Genomic DNA, 23,650 nt, shown 5'->3' with positions numbered 1-23,650 from the left:
CGATGATGAGTTGAACAACTATTCTGCACTTTAAAAAAATATTCTGCTTATCTTGGTATCATTTTTTATTATCCACCATGGCTATATTAAACCCACCCACCCACCACCACAAACATTTTAATATATATTAAAAAATAATTAATTCAAACCCATGTTTTCTCAGGGATGCTGAGAAGTATATGGCTAAGGCTAACCACTACACTGGTCTCTGTGACTCAACTAGATTATGATTTTCTTTTTTTTCTTTTTTCTTTCTGAAATATCAGGTCTAGTTGTGCAAAGTAGAGCATTTTTCCAATTAGCTTCCCAACATTGGGTATTATATGTGACAAGAGTATTGTTTGTGGAAGATAATTTATTAGAAGTAGCTGTTATTGGAGTTGAAGCTGATTTAATCCTCATTGCATATTTTCTCTGGCATAGATTGATGCCTTGAGATGATCTTGCAACTTTAGTCTTAAAAAAGAACTTCAGTGAACCCAGGCCTTTGATCTTCAAAGAGTTACGCAAGTAACACTTAATGGTCTCAATGGCAGACAAAGAATCGCTAGCTAAAATGACATCCATCTAATTATATTAGTAATGCTATGAAGGCAATTCATTAGTAACAGGCACAACTTACTGCTAAATTAATCACCCAGAAAAGAGAGTTTTCAAATAAATATCAGAATCTTCGCAGAAATTCTTGAATAAAATCATTCTTATCTCATCAATTCCTAAGTCCATGAAATCCACAGTGTCAAACCTATTGAGATTCTGGAGTAAAAAAAGTTCTGAGAAAGGAAAATTTACTCTGTTTTGCAATGGAATAAGAGAAAATGGCAAAAATCGGAGTATATTCATGATTACAGTGATCAATTATTTTATTATTTGGAAATAAGGCAAAACAAAAATATTTGATAACAATAAAGAAAAATAAAAAAAGAATTATATATGTATATGTCGGCTAATCAAGGGTAAGTACAAAAGGTTTCATTCTTGATACAGAAGAACAATCTTTCAAATGCTAATGCCATTTTTTTGGCAGTAAACATGGAAACTGCATATTCTCTGCAAGCTTTTCCTCTTTCTGCTAATCTCTTTGATCCATCTTTAATCGCCAGTTCTAAACTCTGAACCAATGATTCAACATTCGGTGAGAACATATAACCAAATTCATCATCAACAACAATTGTTCCTTTAATGCTGGGGAATCTTGATGCCATAACTGCCTTCCCGCTCATCATTGCTTCCATTAGAGTTAGATCAAGCCCTTGTGGTCTAAGGGTTGGATTCACAAATATATCAATTGAATTATAAAATGCCCTTAATTCAGCTGGACTCATGGACCCTAAAACTAGAACTTGTGCCCCTAAATCTTTGTACCTCTGCTGCCATGGTCCTGACCCTGCAACTACTAAATACACATGTGGGTATTTTTCTTTCAGCACAGAAAATGCTTCATATAGTAAAGGGTGCCCTTTGTCCTTCACTAGCCTTCCAGCTACTCCAAGAACTAAACTAGCATTTGGTGGGATACCAATCTTAGACCTAAACTCAAGGCCTAATCTAACATCTTGTCTAAAGTCATCTTCATCCACACCATTGAGAATTACATGAACTCTTTGACTTGGTATTTGATATACGTCTCTTAGCATCTCTCCACAACTATCACTTATAGCCACATGATGAGCATAATTCTTAAAAAATCTTATCTCATTAAGAATTTTGGGTAGGACCCCATAAAGACTTTGGTTGACGATTGGCGAAATAGGCTCATTCGGTTTTCTTGTTAAGTCTTGATAGATATCAGATTGTAGACTCTCAAGTGCTATACCATGCCAAGAAACTGCAAGATTTGGAACATTACGAGCAAGCCAATGAGGAAGAGCTACACTTTCTGAATGAACGACATCGAAAGGTTCACGTTGGTTTTCTTTGACGAATTGCTCCCATGCTTTGTTATATCTCCACTTACCTGGCTCTCCTTCATGGCAATGAATCTTTGGAGAAGAAGAAGAAGAAGACAAAGTATGAGATTGGCTGCTTTCTTCAACAGGAGAAGTGAAGACATGAACTTGATGGCCTCGACGAGCTAAAGCAGTGTGAAGAGTAAAAGCGTGACGTTCCATACCACCAGGAGTTGTACCAATAGGCCATTTGCGAGAGAAAACAGCAATCCTGAGCTTGAATACTGGAAGAGGAAGATTTTCAACAAAAGAAAGACGATTCCATGCAAACTCAGCACTGCGTAAATCGCCAGACCATGACCTGGAATTATGAACAGAAAGAGTTGTGCAAATTGAAGATGTAGATGAATGGAGGAGAAAAAGGGCAGGAATAGTGAAAAGAACAATGAAAAAGAGACTAGTGCAAAGATTGAAGTGAGAAGAGAGATGGGTTTTTTTGGGTTTGTTATTGAAGGCCATCATGTTCTTGGAATGAGGAGGAATGGAAAAAGAAAAGGTTAAAATGTTTGTTTTATGAGGTTTGTAGGTACATGTGCAGTTGATATATTCCAATTCAAAAATTCTGAATAGCTGAAAAGAAAAGCAATGGAAAGTGGGGAAAGGTAGACATGCACTTGAGCAGGGTATGTGCATTATCTCTTTTCTTTTAAGTGCGTTTCTCACGCCTCCCTCCACCATAAAGGAAAGGTAATAAAAAGGATTCTTCTTTCATGTTATTGTCACTTATGGGGTTATTCTTATAATATATATATATATATATATATATAATTTTGTTTGTTTTGTCAGAAAAGGTATGAAAATGCCACTCTTTTCTAGCTGCAAAGTTTCCTCATGGGCTGCTGCTGATAATGTGAAGTTCACATTGAATTCCTAGTTACGTTATTCTTATAGTTAATGGAAAATATAGAGAGTAGAATCAATTATATTAATTACTTTATCTTCGTAGAGTTTATTTGTAATTTAAAGTTAATCTAGTGGCGGATTGTGACTGTATTAGGTATATTCATGTTTGTGTTGATATTATATGGGGCATCGATTTTCAGTTTTAACATTCGAGTTTCTTTAAACATGATTAGTTTGGTTTCGTTAATTACTTACTTCTTACCTAAACTGTTTTACCAAATAACAAGTCAACGAAGCAGAGTTAGGCTTAAGGCATTCCAATACATTGAGAGTGAAAGTCAACTAGTATATGCCTAAGTTGAAGCAGACGCATTCCAATCTCATATTTCTTTTTTGACTCAAGCAAACCCATAATATGATATCATTCAATTGAGGCAGATTTTTGGGTGATTTATGATGAAAGCAATTGATATTCAACCAATTGCAATTTGGACTTTTTCTAAAGGCCCTTTGAAATTTAAGGCATTTGCAAGTGATGTTTTTCTTGATCTTGAAGCACTTCTATTATTTAGTACCTTTGCTTTCTTTGGCAGATCCAAGTATATATGCAGTCTGCCTAGGCTTCTAGTTTCTATGGTCTGTTTATCACATGGAAGGGGGCTTATATTTGAAGTAATTATTGCAAATTTTTTCTGAAATGCTTCAAAGGAAAATAGACTAATTGCTGGCTCCAGCTAATTAATGATACAGAACTCTCATTTGCTACTTTTAATTTGCATCATGCAATTGGTGGAAATAGGATCACTTCATTTTTAAAATCTTGTGCAGATAGGTTCTCACAATTCATAAACTGTTAATATTAGAGATTTTATTTTATTTGACAAATACAAATTTAACACCTTTTTCCTTCTTATTCTTTATCCAAGTTTTTCTTTTCTCGTTAGTCATTTCTGATCATCTTTTCGGCCGTGCTCTTTTTCCTTTTTTCTTAGATAATATGTAAGACCCTATGAACTAGTTTGTATGGGAAGAAAATTTCAATACAGGGAACCCAAAGTGACTGCCTATAAGACTGTGTGCTGTGTTGGGCCAGGGGCGGATTTTGGTGGAGACATGGGAAGGCCATGACCATGGATTGCACTGCTTGCTTCCCTATGTGTCAGTAGTCGGGCCATGGATTTGCATTGGCAGCTTACACTATAGCAGCAAAAAGTTCCATAATAGGAATGTTATGATTAATAACTCCTACACTATTTTGGCAGGCTGTTGCTGCTTCATTTTGCCTGCTTTTATTGTCCCCCAAAGTTAATCCAAACATAGATTTTTGTGGACTTTTAACTCGCCATTGATTTGATTTTGATAGTTAGGATTTGCGCTGGAGCATAAATAGGCTGACTGGGGCATCAAAATGCTTCTCTGCTTTAACGGTGTCGTAGTAGACAGTGGTGACTTCATTTAATAAAACGTCAAGTGCCTATTTCTACATGAGAAAACTTTAAATAAATTCAAAATCTTTAGCTTGATTCCACCACCTACATAGCTATACAAGCTTTTCCTTTTCCTCCAACCACTTCATCTATCTAAAAGGGCTTTGCTTTTTCCTCTATTTCAGCAAATCAGTTATGCATTAATTCCTAACGACATCCTTCCAACATTACTAGCAAGCTTAGTACAGTTGGGTCGAAACCCTGTTTTTCTCAAACTGATCATACGCATGCCTTGTCCTTAAGAATAATAGCATGCTAGAAGTTAACCCCGCAACTGATATGCAACCCCACCACACAAATGTTAAGAAATAGCAGTGTCTTCCCATGCAAACCACCGAGTCCATTTTGACGTTTACCAGGCCATTGACTGCATTAGCATCATAAACTAGAGCAGCAAGAAGTCCATAAATAAGTGAGCCTATTGGAATGTTGGTAATAAGAATGTTGTGATTAACTCCTGCGCTGTTTGGCCCAAACAGCTCTGATGTTATTGAAACAGCGGCAGCAAATATGAACCCTGAGCTCAGGCCCACTAATGCAGTCCCTATATGCAAGGCTACTGCACTGCCTGATGCAGCTAGCAACAAGAAGGCTATTGGAGTTGGCACGAGGGCAATTGTTAGCCATGCAGTCCTTGCAAAGTACAGTTTCCTGCAAAATATGATACATTTAGCTATTGACTTCTTCATGATTTGATTCTACATCATTACGAAATAAGTCTTTGTGCAGTTACTTACACACGTATGTAGTCTGGAGCAGCTGAAAGCAGACGGCCAAAAAAGGAGAAGGAAGAATACAGAGTCAGAAGGGTTGTAGTGTTGTTGCTTTGTCCAAGTGATTGTGCAATTTGGCCTAGATTGTTGCTGTACACAAGGCCAATTGTACCTCCACAGAAGTACGCAATGTAGTATAGCCAAAAATCCAACCTCTGTACGAGCATCCACACAGGGTGTTCCTGCCCGAGCATTGCCAGCCGATCCCTCCCAACCATTGTATCGCAGCATCCATCTTTTTCGCTTGTGCTCTTCTGTCTTGTAATTCCATAGACAAGTCCGTCTCCATTTTCATGATTACTCAGCTCGCGGGTAAGTAGCTCTTTGTGAAGTTCAAGATCATCATCATCTATAAGAATGAAGTTAGAGCCTTCAAGGCGAAAACTAGAATGAATGGTGCGATGAAACCAGTGTCTACCATAGACAACACCAGGAATACACAAAGGAAACATGAGAAGGAAAATTGCACCCCCAAAGAGTAAAGAAGCACTCGATGCATTGTATACAGAACCAAAGATAAGGAGATAGATTCCTGTGAGGATGGCTAAGAAATTCAAGATGAGAAATATAACGGAATCACGGCGATTTCCATCAGGAGAAAGGGGATCCAGAGATGGCTGGCGAAGTATCGGGAGCAATGCTGCAAAGGAAGTGATAAGGGGAACAAGGGCATTTAAGAGAAGATATATATCACTTGATGATGGCTCGATTGCCTTGGCAGCAAGGGTGTATAAGGCTGCACTAACACCATTGAAGCTTATCGTGAGTGATAAAGCTAATGGTCTGTTAGCTGGGAAATTCTGAATGCAGAGAACAAAGCATACAGTGTTGAACCAACAGATGCTGCATCCAGCTAACAAACAAAGTAGAAACACCTGCCAATATTTTTCAAAAAGTCATCTTGTTATTTGACATAAACAGCTCCGACAAATTTTTACTTGACAATGTTATCTACTGGAAAACAGTGGGTATAATCTAAAAGTACAACCTAATGTCCTCAAATAAGAGCTAGCAGATATTCTTAATCAGTGAGTTAACCATATGGAATGATTTGCCTTCTATTATTACTGCATCACTTCTATTTGATCCTTATATGATAATGATTCGAGTTTGGATTCTACTGCTGCCTTATAATGAATTCTATGGTATATTATCCACTTTGAACTTGGAAATGTAAGTACTTGAATTATCAGTTTATGAATAATTCTTTTGGCATATAAATTTAAACTCACAAAATTGAAAAGAAAGGCAGCTCTATATCAAGGAAAATAAGGGCCATGATAGTGCTACTATTGAGAAAATTTAAATTTCTTTTTGCTATTTCTTTATTGTATTTGAATTTAAATTGCAGCTAAAAGAAATAAGAAAAGCAGGGCACGGATAAGTAAGAGATGAGGCAATGAGTAGAAAGGGGGGAAGAACAAACAAGAGAATTTGAAAGAAGAAAGTAGAGAGAATTGCACTATTTGGGCATAAAACGACGGTCGAGTACTCATAAAACGGTCTTGAGAAGCATGAAAATGTGGCAGCAAGCAAATCGTGGCCTGTAGGGACTATATGGGAGTGGTAGGAAGTTTCTCCATTCATATGCGAACAAGTCAATTTTTGTCCAATTTTGACGCTTCTAGAGTTTCTTGTTTTCTCCTTTCCATTTCTTAATTGAATTAGGGCCGTTTACAACTGAAGTGCTCTATTTTATTTTATTTTATTTTGAGAATTAACTTTTAATAAAAGTAAATAAATTAATATTTTTTGAAAAAATATAGTTAACAGAGAATAGTTTATAATAAAATGATAAAAGGAATTATTTTAACAATGAACAGCAATTTCAGTGTATAGGAGCCGCCCAGCAAGCCCTGCTAACACTACTGTTTTTAATTTAATAAAAAACTGAGTGAGGTCCTATGAGAGCCGATGCGCTGGCGCTGCGGCCCTCGCAAAAGTTCATGTTTTTGAAGATCCAACATTGTACGAGTAATTCCAAAAGATTTACTCATTTCAGAACTAGATTTGGTTACTATTAACACATCTCCAACGTCCAGTATTTTTGTTAATTATTTATGTTTAAATATAAAAACTAATTTTCTTTTATTTAAATGATCTGTTTATATTCTTATCTTTTATTTTATTTTATCCAATAAATATTTATGTTTTGAAATTTTCTTTTAAAGTTATTTTTTAAGAAAATAAAATCAAATACTATAGATATCAATTAATAGAATATATAAAAATTTATAGTGCATTAATTATAATAAAAATAAATAATAAAATCTAACACTCCGAATATAGAAAAATCAGATATACTCTTTACTTTATATTTAAATGAAATAATTATATTTTTAGTATCTAAATTTGTTAAAAAATGATAGTCGAGTAGTTAAACTTTCAAAAGTAAAAATTAAATGTGCCAACCTATAAAAAAATAATAAAATAATATCGATGTTATTTTTTTATATTAAATGAGCTGAAAAATAAAAAATATATGGTAAAGACATGTTCTAAAAATAATAAAATAATAATTTTTTCTATCACATGTAAACATATTTTACCAAGTCATTCGAGTTTGATAATGCAATAAATATTAGAATTTATAAATTAGAATTTAAAATTAAGACTAGTAAATTGAGAATTAATAGATATTAAAAAATAGAGTTATATAAAATGATACTTACTCTATGACTATATTAATAATGAATCTACTTTAGTTTTTTGATACGTTGAACAAGTTTTGCTCTCATTTATATTTGTAAAAAAAAAACATAAAAATCATATACTAAAAATACAACTTTATTATTTTTATGTGTTATTATATTTAATTATTAATTCTAAAAATCTGAGTATTCGAATGTCATTTCTTAATAAATTTAAAATAATAAAAACATAATTATTTATATTTAAATAATAAAAATATATTAAATTTTATTGTATTAAATAACTTTTTATAATAAAAAGTATAATTCCTTTAAAAAATAAAAATATAACTCATAAATAGTTGTTCGGAAATGCTGTAAAGACTTGAAGTATGTAAAATAGCTAAAGAATAGTCAAATACATTTAAGAAGAGTAAACCAATAAGTCTCTACATAGATTCTAATAATCAGGTTATTGGTATTTTTAATAAAAAAGAAAACTACACCAATTAATAATATTGCATCACTTGAGATTAATTGATTAAATATATTTTTTACTTTTTTATTTTATTTTCATAAGTAATTTTAGCTTACATAAAAATTGAGAAATGTATTATTTTTCAATTAATGTTGTTATTTTCAATTTCTTTTATTGAAACATTTTAGTAAATCTATGAATACTTATATGATAATCTAAATATTGATAAATATATCTATTTATCTATAATTTTTGAGATTTGTATAAAAGATTTATAATAACAATAGTAATTTATAATTTTAAAGTCAAATAAGTATAAATTAATTATAAATGTTGATACAGAAATATATTTTTAAATTTTAATTATTAAACTAACGATTAAAATAAAATAATGAATTATTTATTTTGGAAAAAACTAAAAAAAGAAGCCTATCTATATATATATATTAAAAAATTAACTACTAGAAAGAAAAATCTGTCTAAAATTTATGGAGTAATAGAAGACGTTCTCGCTGTAACGGTAAACAGGTGGCAGTCGAATTATGGTAGATGCTTGTATTAGTTTTAAAATTTATCTGCGTCATAAAAAGTTATTCTTACTTCAACACAGCACAACCAGAAGCTTCTAATCTGATTTTATAGTTTTCAATATTTTATTTTTTTTATTTATTTTTTGAAGGATTTCTTTTTATATTTTTTAAATAGACACTCAACAACCTTACTACTCAGACGAATGACGATAATGAAAGGCAGTTCTCTGGAGTACAACATTCTATGAAAGCCAATAATTAAATAGTATGATAGAACAAGTGAAGATTTTTCAGGGCAGAGAGAAAGCGAGAAGCACAAGGATTTAAACCATTCTTCGCATTAATTTTTTTTGTTTTCTCTTCTTGTATGGATCAATTGAACATTTTGGTAATCAAATTTTGAAACCAAATGGGTTGAAGCAAAGTTGAAAACAGAGACAGAGACACTCTTCATTACATTCTAATAAGCTATTGGGAAAGAAAAGAAAAGGAGAACAGAGGATGGCGTACCAGGATATAAGGCAGTGATATGACGTTTCTGATGAGAAGCCATTGAAGACCATAACCAAAGAACCCCATAAAAGCAGCAATAAAAAGAACAACCCATAATGGGAAATACAGCAAAGCTAAACCAGAAGACCATCCAAATATTTTCCCTAAATCAGACGCAACAGCCAAGTAATTGAGCTGCACTTGTGATATCCCCAGAACTGCTTTCAGTCGGGTTGAATATGCTGAGAAATCAAAGTTTGTTCCTGTAAATGCTTGAATCCATATTGTTGCTACTAATATCATCCATTTTCTTGATTGCCCTGCCATTATTTGCTTTCTTCTTCTTCTTCTTCTTCTTCTTATGGGTTCTCCCTCTGTTTTTCTTTTTCCTTTTTTTCTTTCTCTTCCACGTTGATGACTCTGCATCCTTTGATGTCCGCCTCATTTATATATTCTCAGATTTTTCTTTCTTTCTTTCTTTCTTTCTTTCTTTTTCTGTTCTTGTGATAATTATTTCTTTCGCTGTCATGAATCAGTGATTCTAATATTTATTTTTATATATTATTTATTTGTCTGCATCTTCTCCCTTTCAGTGGCTGTCTAATTTCTTTTTTCTTGTTTTTCTTCTATTGGGTGAATAGTATTTCTATACGCAGATGTAATAATTTAATTTTAAGAGCATATAAAGCCTAATGATATTCTTTTTTAGTAATTAGAAGAAATATAAATAGTTTACTTTCTAGATAAACTTTATATTAAAAAAAATTATTTCAATTCTTACTTGGATAAATTTATATTTACATTCTCTTATTTTATTATTGAATTGAATGAAATCTTGAATTGTTTTTGTTGTTTTTTATAATACTTTAACCTTTCTATTAGAATAATGTATATAAAACTTTTCACATTAAATAACATTTGTGCCATCAAGTTTTGCAAAATACTATCTTTTTTAAAGTTTATATAAAAGGGAGAAAAATGTTATCTAATATAACATCCCAATTGAGATGTGATTTTACTTTAAAAGTGAGGGACTTTAATTTGGTATGAGGAATAAGTGTACTTTCCTAAAAATATTAATAATAAGTTTATTAAATTCTAAAATAGAAATTATGTGAATATAAACTTTATTAAAACTCGTGGGGTTTTAATAATATGCTCAACATCATTTGAGGTTTAATTTCGAAAAAGTATTTTATATTTCTAATTGATTATTATTTAGATCGATTAATAGTATATATATCATTTTAATTTAATAATTACATATTTTTTCAGATTTATTTGTTAATTCCTGTTTATTATTAAAATTTTATTTATAAAATTTATGATAATGTCGTTTGTAAAAAAAAACTTTCATAAACTTTTTTATTGATATTCTCACAGTTAAAATTCATTCAAATACTTAAAAATTGATTTGCAATTTAAATAGATGTTGATAAATTAGATAGCCGGTTGAATTATCAATTAAAAAACTTTATTAAGACGACAAAGTTTATTTCGGTGAGATTTCTATTTTTACTCTTTGATTATATTTATTCTTATTTTATCATTCATTAATTGTACGTATTTATATTTTACGTGTGATTCCATTTTAAAAGGGAATAAGTGAACTTAATTTGGGACATGTACGAGCATATTAAAACAAAAACCAACAAAGTATTTAGCTGGTTTTGATTTGGTTTATTTGAATGTCATATGCATATATGAGTCAGCCTTGTATAGAAGTTAACATTCACGTGACAGCATGTGACCCCAATTTTTATAATTGTACTTCTAAATTTGTAGTAGATTTGCGAAATCAGAAATTATGTACATTTATGCTTCCACAAATAAATGGATTTCTTGAATTATAATTGTTGGAACGTATTGTTATATGGAGTATACAAGTTTTTTAAGTTTTTACTCTTCCAAAATTAAGTATTTGGCCTAAATATATCACCGACTTTCGTTTAATTTATATTATTATTATTATGACTTATTTTTTATCAATTATATACATATATATTATATTTTACATATTCATGCAGCCAGCAAGCATAAAATTTAAATTATAGCGATTGGTGATATTTTATTTTAATTATTTTAACATAGTTAAATCGATAAAGACTTTTACTCTCAGAGGAATTAGAATTATCGAGTTCGAAATCTCTTTTCAATTCATAAAATATATATTTAACTCGTTGAATTTCAACAACTACTCAAAGCCACCAACATAAAAGATTTACAGTTGCCGTATGCTGCAAAACATAAAAGTTTTAATTCTTCAAACCCTTATAAAGACACATTAGAATTAAAAATTAAATACTTAAATTTTATTTTCTGTTTAATTACTATTTTTGTGGCAACTGGGGTGATACAGTCAAAGTTCCACCTAACGGTCTCTATAATTGAAACACTGATGTCAATCAAATTAGTTGTAGACTAATAATGATTAATCTAAATCGTTTGTTGTAGGGAATTATGATTTGAAATTCCATTAATTTATTTTCTAGAGTAACAAAAAGATTTTACTAATATAGGAATAGAGGAAAGGAAGTCAAAACTTTAGGGCTCCGTTTGGCAGTGTGAATGTGCACTTGAATTGAATGAGAGGATTGGAAGCAGAAAACTAGTCTATTGGTGCACAGTCAATGAATGTTGGCTTCAGATTTCTAAATTTTTCATTTTCATGGTTACTTTTTTATTTATTTATTTTTTTCTAATGTGGGTTTTTATTAAATTTGTATAAGATAAGTTATTTATCTATTTATCTTTTTAGAGAAAAAAAGAGAGTAAAATCTAATAATTTGTATTTTAAATAATTTATAGGTGGGTCCATTCGTCTGCAATTCGAGTGGCTTGAATTATATTTAATTTAATACTATATTAAAATTTAAAAAAAAAAAATCAAATACTTGATAAAATATATTTGAATAGTAATATATTTAAAATAGCGTACGAATTATATGAAAGTGATCGCCATCTCTGAAACTGAAATTGAGCTAAAGAAAAAGAACCTTAGTGCATAAATTGTCCAGACACGTACATAATAAAATCTTTTGTCCCTATGTCTTTAAATCTGTGGTGTGATTCCGTTAGGCTGCGCTGTCCATGCAACTAACTTGTACACAATTTTAAGGAAAATAAAATAAAATAAACTATCTAAATGGCACACAATATTGACTCTGTCACTGTCGTAGATGTAGCCAAACCTGCTTAATATTTATCTTTCTGTTTTTGCCAGCAATTTGTATACATTAATTATAAGTATTCCATCAATAAATAGATTTATATGATAATCCTGATGAGACTGTTAGCTAATCATAATCCGGTGCTAATTCAATGAGCTTAAGCTGTACCCATCTGAACTAAACCATGTGTGCTGGGCATTCATGTGATTTTACTAATAATTCTATCACTAACATTAATGTGATTGCTAATTTAGTTAGGATTAGTCATAGGTCTAAAAATTATATATAGTTATTTAGAATATTTTAGGATTTTAATAATATATTATCTATATATAATATGGTGGAAATATGTGTTTACCTTACTTAAATTTTACTATCTATTTTAGATAATTAGTCAAAAAAAAAATATGAAGAAAAAAACTTAAAAATAAGTTTAATTGGACAAATTTGTATCAAGACCAAAAAACGAGACGCATAAAATGACGATCTTACAAGGCATACTGAAATTTACATAGCTCAGGGCAATTTAATCATTTTATATTATTATTAGGATTTATATTAAGAGTTATTATACTATAATATTTGACGAAAATAACGATGTCTATAGGTTTATCTATTAAATATACCTATTTTGAGTATATTTATTTTGTATCAAGACTAAAATAATTTTATTGTTTTAATATAAAAACGATTTATGCACTTACCAGTGCTAACATTTAAACATCAATTAGCCTAATTATAAACTAATTTATCAGTTTTATCATGTATTAATATGGCTTAACCGATAATAAACGCATGTGCCTGAACCAAGATTATAAGTACCTAACATGAGTTTGAGTCTATTAATTGATTGAGATTTTGGATTTTTATAAAAATAAATTATTTTTTGAGCACAAATATAAATAAATATATGAATTTTGTGAAATGGTTGTACTTAAATTAATCAAAATTTTATGAAAGTGGGTAAAATTTATAAATGATATTTTTATTGAATAAGTAAATTAATTAAAATTTTATGACAATGAGTAAAATATATAAATCATATTTTATTGAGTAAGTTTGTTAAAAGTATTAGAGGGAATCTATTTTTATGAATCGTCAGGATGATTAAAAACTACAATTAGAATTAGAAATAAAAAAATATATATTTCAAATTTAATACATGAAAAAAAAAAAAAAACTAAAGTTAATAACTGAGATTTTAAAAAATATCATTTACCAAATGTCATATTTCAAACACAGCATGCGAGTTAGAATTAAAAAAAAAAAGAATTTAGAAATAGCAAAATCTCATATTTAAATATTATTTTTTTGTGGATCATTAAGAAACAGTTATAATTAAAGTGTTATAAAAGTAAAATTAATTCCGATCCCATGGCTTAATTTACAGGTAATGTTTGAACTGGGCCATTTACACACAGAAGGACAAATTAATTAAAAGGGAAAACAGCCAAAATCCAGGAGTTGGAGAGAAGAGAAAAACAAAAAAGGGAAGTGGGAGGACAAGGGAATGGTCGAAAACGAAGTCTGTAAAGGTATCTAAGAGAGATTCGTTGTGTGCAGTTGCTCAGTGAATTTCTTGCTAAAAGACGATTCTTTGGCGATATGAAATGCTTGGACAAAGACAACTTTGCTCACTATTCATTCCTAAGGAATGTGAACAGACGAAAACCAGTTAGTTGGTATCTACTTTTTCTCATGTCGTGAAACCTTCATTTTCATTTCATGTCGATCAAAACTCTATTTTCTTATATATATATATATATATAGAGAGAGAGAGAGAGAGAGTCTCGTGATTTTTTTTTTTATAAATATTGACTAATTATCTAGAAAAGTAGATGAGATACTTCACACAATTATTTTTAAAAAGTATTCCTTAAAAAAAAATATAACAAAAGAATTACGAGAGGTAAATCTCCTGAACCCGTAAATTGATTATTTTTTGTTCGTAGGATATTAGTCTTTTATTTGAATTATATTTCTAACTCTATTCGAATTTAATTCCTACAATCTCGGAATATTGTTAGGAGTTTCTCTTTTAGTTGAAAATTTTTATTTGTACTGGCCTTATCTGATAATCCATTATAGGTCTGAGTTGAAATAGTTATTAAATATTTTTGCATAAATATATTATGAGAGGTAAATCTCTTGAATTTCTAAATTGATTGTTATTCGTAAGTGAATGAGAAATTTTGCAAGTGATGTGATCATTAAAAATAGACTCACTCATCATTAACATACATATATTGTAGAGGAGTATTTTATTTGCTATTATAATCCAGTCGATTTTATTATAATTTAATAATTTAATGAATTAATAAGTTGAGATCAAGGGGCTCAGAAGAATCATCTAATCCAAGAGGAAAAGTAAAATGTTGCTGCTTTTGATTCCCTCCTCTAAAATCATGAACAATGTCAACCTCCCATTTGTTGATAATGCAATTTACCATTTATTTAACCAGTAAGTTATTTCTGGCCTCAAAAAGTATTGGATTGCACCGACAATCATTCATTTGAATTTTTATTGCATAAACCTATGATTTCTTTGCTATAATTATTCATGGAAATTATTGCCATTTTGAAGATATCTATATAATGCAGAAGGCCACGTAGGAAGAATACCTCCTTAGATTTTTGGGTAAATAAATAAAATTAAAATAAAAAAAACATAAAATTAATTATTGTTTTTGATAATAAGTCCAATGCATTCCCTCTCAAATTTTTGGGCCCAAGATATTGTGTCTTCTCTATGAGTCTCAAAACCTTGATTTCTCGCTTTCGGCCCAAAGTTAAAGTCCAACGGGCTGTCTTTCAAAAAATTTTGGGCCCAAAGTAATTGTGTCTTCCTCTCTGAGTCTCGCTCAACTGAACCCTAATTTCTCTCACAAACCCCTCCGCTTGCTGGGGGCATAATTTTAATTGTCCAACAGACTTTCACTTTCTTCTTCACAGCCAATTTCTCTCTTTATTTATGTATGCCTATGCCGTGTCTCATTTATATCCTTTCAACATATCAACAACTACTCATCATGTCATATTTCTATCATTCACTTTGAACCTCTTCTTCAAAATTCAATATCTTTTTTGTTATGATTTACATGCAGCAATCTTTAATGGATTTGAGAAGGCTTTCCATAATGAAACCCAATTATTTTAATCCTCCAATTGCTCGTCCCTTGACTTTTATAACAACATTCACAATCCAACAGCAAAACCATCCTGAACAGCAGCAGCAACAACTACTGCCACCACAGGAAACGCATCAACTGAAAGCTCCAAATCAGAGTTTGATCAATTCGGTTTTTTCTATTCTTTCTAACCCATCTTTTGATTCTTCTAAAAGTAAACAACTTTTGCTCCATTTATCTCCTCATGAATTTGATCAGTGTTTTCTAGCTATTGGATCAAATAATGTGAATCCAAGAACTGCTTTTAATTTTTTTCATTTTGCTTCCGAGACTTGTAAGTTTCATTTCACATTACGTTCTTATTGCCTTCTTATTCGGTTGCTTGTTTCTTCCAATCTTTTATCGTCTGCAAGGTTGCTTTTGATTCGTTTAATTGATGGGAAGTTACCAGCTGTATATAAGAATGCTTCTCAAAGGAGACATTTTGAGATTGGTTTAATATTTTCTGATTTGCATTCAGTGTTTGAGCCAGCTGTTGCAGTTACTGTAGTGGATTTATTGATACATGTTTATAGTACACAATTTAAACATCTGGGTTTTGGTGTTGTTTTTGAATTGTTCAGTTTATTGGCTAATAAGGGTTTGTTTCCATCTCTTAAGACTTGCAATTTTTTGTTGAGCTCTCTAGTGAAAGCCAATGAGGTAAAAATGAGTTATCAAGTGTTTGATATCATGTGTCATTGTGGCGTCACTCCGGATGTTTACTTGTTTAGTACTATGGTTAATGCCTTTTGCACTGGAGGCAGAGTGGATGATGCTATTGAGTTGTTTCGTAAAATGGAAAAAGTGGGCGTTGCTCCAAATGTCGTTACATATAATAATATTATACATGGGTTATGCAAGAATGGAAGATTGGATGAGGCGTTTCAGTTTAAAGAAAAGATGGAAAAAGAGAGAGTGAAACCGAGTCTTGTAACTTATGGTGTTCTCATTAATGGTTTAGTTAAGTTGGAAAGGTTTGATGAAGCTAACTGCATTTTGAAGGAAATGTCTGACAGAGGTTATGCACCTAATAATGTTGTGTATAATACGCTAATTGATGGATATTGTAGGATAGGGAATATTAGCACGGCATTACAGATAAGAGATGATATGATATCTAATGGTATAAGTCCCAATTCAGTTACTTGTAATTCACTTATACAAGGTTACTGCAAGAGTAATCAGATGGAACATGCAGAACATCTTTTGGAGGAAATGCTAACAGGAGGTGGAGTGATAAATCAGGGAACATTTACTTCAGTTATTCATAGGTTGTGTTTGAAATGTAGGTTTGACTCTGCATTACTCTTTATTATGGAGATGTTATTAAGAAATTTTAAGCCTAATGATGGTCTGCTGACCTTATTGGTTTCTGGACTTTGTCAGAATGGTAAGCAATCAGAGGCCATTGAGCTTTGGTATAGACTATTAGAGAAAGGTTTTGCCGCCAATACAGTGACTTCTAATGCTCTAATTCATGGACTTTGTGAAGCCGGTAGCAAGGAAGAAGCTGCTAAGCTTCTCAAGGAGATGCTAGAGAGGGGTTTGGTGTTGGACAGTATCTCATATAACACACTTATACTGGCGTGTTGCAAGGAAGGCAAGGTTGAGGAAGGTTTTAAACTTAAGGAAGAGATGGTCCGGCGGGGAATTCAGCCAGACATGTATACCTATAATATGCTTCTGCATGGGCTCTGTAATATGGGGAAAATAGAAGAAGCTGGTGGGCTTTGGCATGAATGCAAAAAGAATGGTAATTTTCCAGATGCTTATACATATGGGATCATGATAGATGGATATTGTAAAGCTAACAGAGTTGAAGAGGGTGAAAAGCTGTTCCAGGAGATGGTTACTATGAAAATTGAGCAAAATGCTGTAGTTTACGGTACACTAATCCGAGCATACTGTGAAAATGGGAATATGAGGGAAGCCTTTAGACTTCGGGATGACATGAGAAGTAGAGGCATTCCGCAAACTTCTGCCACTTATTCTTCTCTTATACATGGACTCAGCAATATTGGCCTTGTTGACAGTGCAAATCAACTTCTTGATGAAATGAGAAAAGAGGGTTTGTCACCAAATGTTGTTTGCTATACTGCACTTATTGGTGGTTACTGTAAGCTAGGGCAGATGCATAAAGTTGATAGCATCCTGCAGGAAATGTCTATAAATAACGTTCATCCTAATAAAATTACCTACACTATCATGATAAATGGGCATTGCAAATTGGGAAATATGAAAGCAGCAGCAAAGCTTCTGAATGAGATGGCTCAAAAAGGAATTGTCCCAGATGCTGTTACCTATAATGCCCTTACAAATGGATTTTGCAAAGAAGGGAAAATGGAAGAAGCTCTTAAAGTTTGTGATCTTATGTCCACCGGTGGGATATCTTTAGATGATATTACATATACTACATTGATTGATGGGTGGCATAAGCCATTGACAGTCTCGAGTCGAGAATAAATAATCACTAACTCATGTAAGGTTGGAATATGACATATTCTTGTTCCTGAAATGGTACAGATTTCACCAGCTTATATAACAAAATGTGAGTAGAAACAAAATTTGTAATTATTTCATGTACTGAAGGTTGTGTCATTTTTTTCTTTTGAAGAATGTGCAGGTTGAAACTGTTGCATGCTTGATTTTAACATCTTGCTTAACATTGCGTCTTAGGGAGCTGATGATGTACAGTGGATGGCATTCTCTCATGTTCTCTTTTAAATTCAAGTATTATCATTGAAACTCTGAGGTTTGTTGCCTGATTCATTTATGACCATTTTGTCTGTGTTTGTGTTTGCTTATCATGTTTAGAATATTTAGTGTTGTACTTTAATCCAAATTGACTAATTGTTTGTAGAAGTGCTTCTTGCGGAATGGAAATTTATGCACTGCATCTACAAGCTTGCTCAAGGTACAACAGTTTTTGCTAGTGTCATCCCTCAACTTGTCTCATTATATAATTTCTTTGTTACTCGCCATTGCACATTATTCCATTATTTCCCTAACTTGGGTCACAATTTAATTTCTGTTCCGTCTTCAATCTTTTATTTTTTATTGTAATTTTGAAATAGAGTTGCCGGGCAGTTTACGCGTCAATTTGAAAAATTCCTATTTTCCTTTTTCTATTTCTATAAACTGTTTTTGCTTGTGAATGCATTATTGTTTTGGCTTTTGTTCTTCACATTCTTTTGAAGCACCTCGTGTCAATATGGAAGTATAGACGTCAGTTTCTCGCTATAAATGCTTATTTCACTGTTCATGTTATTTTTTTCTGGGTAAGTGTTTTTGTCTTTCCACGTAAGCTTGAACCATGGACAATGCTAATTATAGTTTCACAGAATTAGAAGCAACAGCAAATAGGATGGTAAGAAAAAATAATCATATTTTTTTAATTATCATTAGTAGCATTTAGTCAAGACTGTAAAATGAGGAGACATTTAATTTGAACACAATAAAAAAGAATACTGGTATGAGTCAATTTGAGGGCTGCTATTCGATGAAGACAGTCTGTATCTAGACTCTAGAGCAGTCATGATGTTCTGCTTTAATGGTCTAAATTACATGATGATCTCCTTTTTTAGGGCTTTATCCCATTGCATTGATATCTATCTGTTTGCCCATTGCACTTTTAGCCCATTGCCTTTTTTTGAATAGTTCCTTCTCCTTTTCAGAATCTTGCTCAATTATTTGAATTGTCCCTTGGGTCTCTAAATCATTGGTTGTTGCCTACCCATTGGTAAAATGGCTAACTTTATCTTCACAATTCTTCTTTTTTGTTTTGGTTGAATAAAGATCAAGTGATGTGTTGGTTTGCGAGATGGTTAGGAAAGAAAAAGACAAAAAGGAAAAAACGAGGATTTTATATGGTGCAGATTGTTACCTGGTAGTGCAATTCAAATAAGATCTCAAGATCCTCTTGACACTTTTGTTCCTCACTTCATGCTTTATCTAATGACATCTGTGCTTGTATATAATCTATCGGGGTCTCTTGCATTTTTCATCTTCTTTTATGTGGTACTATATTTATATACAATGGTTCACTTTTTGGCTTACAGCTATGCTCTTTAGTGTAAGATTAGAAACTTGCACTCATCCTGGGTCTTTGTGATGAAGGAGATTTTCTCACTTCCCAATTAGGTGAATCTGATGGTGAGACTTGTAAAACATTTTTGTTTTCCTTTTAACATTTTTATTACATTTCCATTTTGGTTATGTCTTGAAATCTTTATTTGCTTCTTTATCTCAGCAGAGCCATCATCATGAGGGAGGTGAAATGAAGAGCCAGCTTATGTGGTTGACCAAACCCAAAAGTTCAAAGGTTTTGAGGTACTTTTGGCTCCTGTGACCATATTATTTTCCCATTTGTTTTTCGTTTTGCAATTTTGTCTGTCCCTCTACTTTTCCCTCCCACTAGGTTGTTTTTGTGCCAGAAACAAAGTTTCCTAGGAAAACAGTTTCCATTTCTCAACTGGTAAATGCATTTTCTAAAAATATGTTATCTTCTATAAAATGTATTGGAAATTGGAAAATTCTGCATTGTACTCTCTGTAATTACACATTAGGGATTGAATGATCATAACTTTTTTTTCCCTTTGTTGCATTGCATAATTAACTTAAGTAAACATGCATGTATGACTATGATGATTAGAAAGTAGGTATTATGTTCAACTAAATCTGTGTGAGGCTATCTGGTTTGACCCATCTGAATTGTAGTTTAACAAATTCTTTTGTTATGTCAGAGCATCTTGTATATTGCTTTAGATGTCTCTTTTATGGTTTTATATAGGCAAAGTCAAAGAAAAGGACTTCTGCTGAAATGGAAATCATGAAGGATGTTAGTTATTTTTAATGGATACCGTTTTTATATTCAGTATTCATTATGTGATTGATTGTCTCTGAGGACATTCCTTGAGATTGGGTGTTTCTGGTTATGGAGATAGCTTAGTCTTTTAGGGTTGTGAATAGTTTATTCGTAGATGCGATTGAGGATTTACTTTCATATATCAGCCCCCGTAGAATTTAATTCTGCAGGTTAGTTTTCTGAGTGTTTAGATAAATTTCTAGGCTTACCTTTTTTCGCACTTCACTTTTCTGTGGATATGAATTAATGATTCACATATGGCCATTTCCTATCTTAATTAGCTAGAGAGCACCATAACCAGGTCAAAACCAGGATTTGACAGTCAGTAAACCATATATTGCAGCAACAGTATTTCAGGATTTCTTTGTCTTTTTTTATGATTTTGTTGTGCATATCTGCGTTCTACTGTTAGTAAATATTTTGACCTTTTTTCAGGGTCAGCGTGACTTGCACAATATTTGTCTTGTTATATTGTTATATTGTTATATTGTTGTGCATATCTTCATTCTAGTTGTTCTCATTCTTTTACTGTTTCTGATGCCAGCACTAACAGGACTGGCAAGCAACTCAGAAGGTTATGAGTGCTTTGTGCAAGCTGATGCTTATGGACTCTTTGCTTTTATGCTTGTTTTATGTAAGCAGCTAAACCTATCTGTTTTACTGTAATCGTTATGTTTTTCAAAATTTGCTGATATTGAGGTCCTGATTTGTTAATCTCGAATCGAAGTCCTTATTCTTTCTCTCGTACTGGCAGTTGAGGTGGCTGGTGTGGTGGTGTTACAATTTGTTGATGTTACTTGGAGATGAAGCAACGAGTTATATACAGATGGTGCTGATCATTGCTCTTGCCCCAAGAAGACAAATGCTAAGCATGCTGAAATTAGTCAGAATCAGCCTCTCCTCTCTAATAAAAATTGCATTGTTATTTCAAACAAAATAACAATAACAGCAATTAAAAGAACAAAAGGAAACAAGGGAGGTTGAGACTTGAGATAGGCATGGGTAGGATGATATTAAAAGGCAGAGATGGTTGAATGGTCTGTTCTCTGATGAAATTGTTTAACACGGACCAAAATTTGCAATTTTGCAAAATATTTGGTCCAGTTCTCGTGAGGCTTATGCATGTTTCTACAAATTGGAGAGGGTCGTTGAACTTCCATATTTTATGCATGCCAGAACAGCAAAGGTAGGAAACACAAGTCTGTCTTCTAGAAAAATCATGCAACCCAAGATGCCAATTTTTACTGATTTGAAGGTCTACTCCTGAAGTTCAAGGCTGGACCATATACTTTATATATTCAATTTAACAGGTTGCATGTGGATCTGATTGAAGCAGTAATCAGTTATTGTACCTAATTTCATTGGTAGTCTGTTACATTGAAATGTTAGGTTGAGTTGTATGAGAATGGGTCGATTGAGTTTTTGGAAAATATTAGTGTGGATCAGAAACTTAGCGTCCCTGTTCAAGCTTAAATAAATAGCTTCGTACTGCATAATCTAGCATTATGAGATGATGCTTAATACAAAATATACGTAGAATATAGCTGTTTGTTCCTCATTGTTGCACTACATTTTCCGACACAAGTGATTCTTTCGTAAATAAACAAGTTCAGAAAATAGCATTAGAGTTGAAGATGATTAGCTGACATGGGTTCAAAAATGGGGTCTGATTCCAGGGCAGCAGCTAGTTCTGGCCACAAGATGGCTGACACGGTCCATGACCCATCATTTTGAGCACTTGGTCTTTGGTTAAAGTAGCCAACTCCAATTTTTTCTATGGTAGAACAGACGGTGCCTAGCACAGGACTGCCAAACCCAAAGTTCAGTTCAGCTACTGGAAACCTTCTGCCTGATGACAGAACAACTGCTGGGCCGCCACGTCCTAGTACGATCTTTGGTAGCATCAAACCAGGCCTATGGCACTCAATCCAATCAATTAAATCCTGGAAATGCTTCTCATCGGTGACCTTTGATATTGTTTCATGGACAATGGCAGCAATATCTGATATGGACCCTAGTTTGAGTTCTGCAACACTCGCCTCTCCAACAGTCACGGACAATACATTCCCAATGTAGTCTGACATTGGATCTTGAGCTCCATGCATTCGGCCACGGCCGTCTACTAACCATCCCATTTTGCACCTTTCATGCTTCTTATCAATGGCTGTAACCATTATCTTCCATATGTAGGCTGAGAATGCCTCAATTTTTGTTCTCTTGTTGCCATTTGCGCAAGCAATATGCTGCAGCTTATTGATGCTGGATGCATCAATATGGTAAAGGCGCTTAAGCAAGATGTTGGTGGTCGGCATGTTTATTATATCTTCTATGGTACACTTGACAAAAATTTGATCCAAGAAAGGGTGGTAAGTAGGAGGGTAACGTGGATAAAGGTTTCTCTGGTGGTTAGGCATGCAAGATAATGTCTTGTTCTGAGCAATTTCAGACCATGAGAGCAAGAACTTGCCAAAAGAAGATGCATCACCTAGTGCATGATCAAAGTTGAATGCTATTGAAATGCCACCACAAGTATAGTGTGTGACTTGGACATGCAAAGGAAAATCAGGGCTAATAGAAACAAGTTTCCCTTGTAAACATTGATTAAGATTGTAAAATTCTAGTTTCTTTAATGAAATATTTGCATGGCCCTCTACAACCAGAGCTCCATTGTTGTCGCACACGATTTCGGGCTCAGCAGTAACTGGGTTTTGAACAATTCGACCAGCAAAGGGATAGTAGTAACTTAGAGTTTCAGCAAGGGAGCATTTTACAGACTCAATGATAGAGGTAAAGCTGGCAGCTTCAGGGTTAGGATAGAAATACAAGTATGTGACGGGAAATCGGCCCGAAAGTAGGTCAAGGTTTGATAGGGTTAGTATCTGAGGTTTTGGCAAGCTATTGATTGCTCTAATAATGCTCTTCTTAGTGATGAAAACTTCCAACTTCCCTTGCCCTGCCTCCATTTCTTTAAGCCCTTCTAATGGCTGGTTGTAAAAAAGAAGAATAAAAAAAAGCTTAAATAGAGAACAAGGTAGCACTCTTGGAATCAAATCCTGGTAAACAATGTGGGAAGAATTCTCTCAGGTTTCCGAGATTGGATCTACGATGACGATTTCCACTTGGCCAGACTATGTTCTGTTGCTTTAGTGCTGGGCTATGGTTGTACCACTTGATGCAAATAATTCAGTCAGTAACTCACCCAAGTGGTCAAGTTTGGCAGGCAACATCATTGAGGGGTAGGATACATTCTGCTAAATGACATCA

The 23,650-nt window shown here is 32.7% G+C and overlaps 4 protein-coding genes across 8 annotated transcripts; 1 reads left to right on the top strand and 3 right to left on the bottom strand.

The window, feature by feature from the left end:
• Nucleotides 1-916: 916 nt before the first annotated feature.
• LOC8280102 (phosphatidylinositol N-acetylglucosaminyltransferase subunit A) lies at nt 917-2,642 on the bottom strand. The gene has a single exon (XM_002519853.4). It carries the CDS (start codon nt 2,625-2,627, stop codon nt 951-953), a length of 1,677 nt encoding a protein of 558 aa, XP_002519899.2. The 5' UTR covers nt 2,628-2,642; the 3' UTR covers nt 917-950.
• Nucleotides 2,643-4,209: 1,567 nt separating this feature from the next.
• Nucleotides 4,210-9,977, bottom strand: LOC8280103 (protein NUCLEAR FUSION DEFECTIVE 4). The gene is made up of 3 exons (XM_002519854.4): nt 9,201-9,977; nt 5,017-5,927; nt 4,210-4,930 (listed from the first exon to the last, which is right to left on the bottom strand). The coding sequence occupies exons 1-3, from the start codon at nt 9,606-9,608 to the stop codon at nt 4,459-4,461; spliced, it is 1,791 nt and encodes a 596-aa protein (XP_002519900.4). The 5' UTR covers nt 9,609-9,977; the 3' UTR covers nt 4,210-4,458.
• Nucleotides 9,978-15,189: 5,212 nt separating this feature from the next.
• Nucleotides 15,190-21,816, top strand: LOC8280104 (pentatricopeptide repeat-containing protein At4g19440, chloroplastic). 5 transcript variants are annotated; one of them, XM_048374699.1, is made up of 8 exons: nt 15,190-18,070; nt 18,199-18,274; nt 18,383-18,436; nt 19,197-19,261; nt 19,581-19,674; nt 19,775-19,851; nt 20,931-21,020; nt 21,141-21,816. In XM_048374699.1, exon 1 carries the CDS (start codon nt 15,442-15,444, stop codon nt 17,983-17,985), a length of 2,544 nt encoding a protein of 847 aa, XP_048230656.1. In that variant the 5' UTR covers nt 15,190-15,441; the 3' UTR covers nt 17,986-18,070; nt 18,199-18,274; nt 18,383-18,436; nt 19,197-19,261; nt 19,581-19,674; nt 19,775-19,851; nt 20,931-21,020; nt 21,141-21,816. The 5 variants fall into 5 exon arrangements, with proteins under 5 accessions (XP_048230656.1, XP_048230655.1, XP_015575093.1 ...); XM_048374698.1 differs by having other exon boundaries at nt 19,772-19,851; XM_015719607.3 differs by lacking the exon at nt 19,197-19,261.
• Nucleotides 21,817-21,855: 39 nt separating this feature from the next.
• LOC8280105 (coniferyl alcohol acyltransferase) lies at nt 21,856-23,648 on the bottom strand. Its single transcript, XM_048374700.1, has one exon. The coding sequence runs from the start codon at nt 23,347-23,349 to the stop codon at nt 22,009-22,011; it is 1,341 nt and encodes a 446-aa protein (XP_048230657.1). The 5' UTR covers nt 23,350-23,648; the 3' UTR covers nt 21,856-22,008.
• Between the last annotated feature and the right edge of the window lie 2 nt (nt 23,649-23,650).

The sequence above is a fragment of the Ricinus communis genome, chromosome 5 (assembly GCF_019578655.1).
Source record: "Ricinus communis isolate WT05 ecotype wild-type chromosome 5, ASM1957865v1, whole genome shotgun sequence".
Classification (NCBI taxonomy): Eukaryota; Viridiplantae; Streptophyta; class Magnoliopsida; order Malpighiales; family Euphorbiaceae; genus Ricinus; species Ricinus communis.
Note: the sequence above shows the minus strand (reverse complement) of the source record. Positions and strands in the feature narration are given on the sequence as shown.

What these genes read in the sequence shown, in the direction of transcription:
- LOC8280102 (XM_002519853.4), bottom strand. Translation starts at nt 2,627, where the DNA reads ATGGTGGAGGGAGGCGTGAGAAACGCACTTAAAAGAAAAGAGATAATG.
- LOC8280103 (XM_002519854.4), bottom strand. Translation starts at nt 9,608, where the DNA reads ATGCAGAGTCATCAACGTGGAAGAGAAAGAAAAAAAGGAAAAAGAAAA. An exon ending in TATCACTGCCTTATATCCTG is followed by an intron (nt 5,928 to 9,200) that starts GTACGCCATCCT and finishes AAATATTGGCAG; the next exon opens with GTGTTTCTACTTTGTTTGTT. An exon ending in GCTCCAGACTACATACGTGT is followed by an intron (nt 4,931 to 5,016) that starts GTAAGTAACTGC and finishes CATATTTTGCAG; the next exon opens with GAAACTGTACTTTGCAAGGA.
- LOC8280104 (XM_015719607.3), top strand. Translation starts at nt 15,442, where the DNA reads ATGATTTACATGCAGCAATCTTTAATGGATTTGAGAAGGCTTTCCATA.
- LOC8280105 (XM_048374700.1), bottom strand. Translation starts at nt 23,349, where the DNA reads ATGGAGGCAGGGCAAGGGAAGTTGGAAGTTTTCATCACTAAGAAGAGC.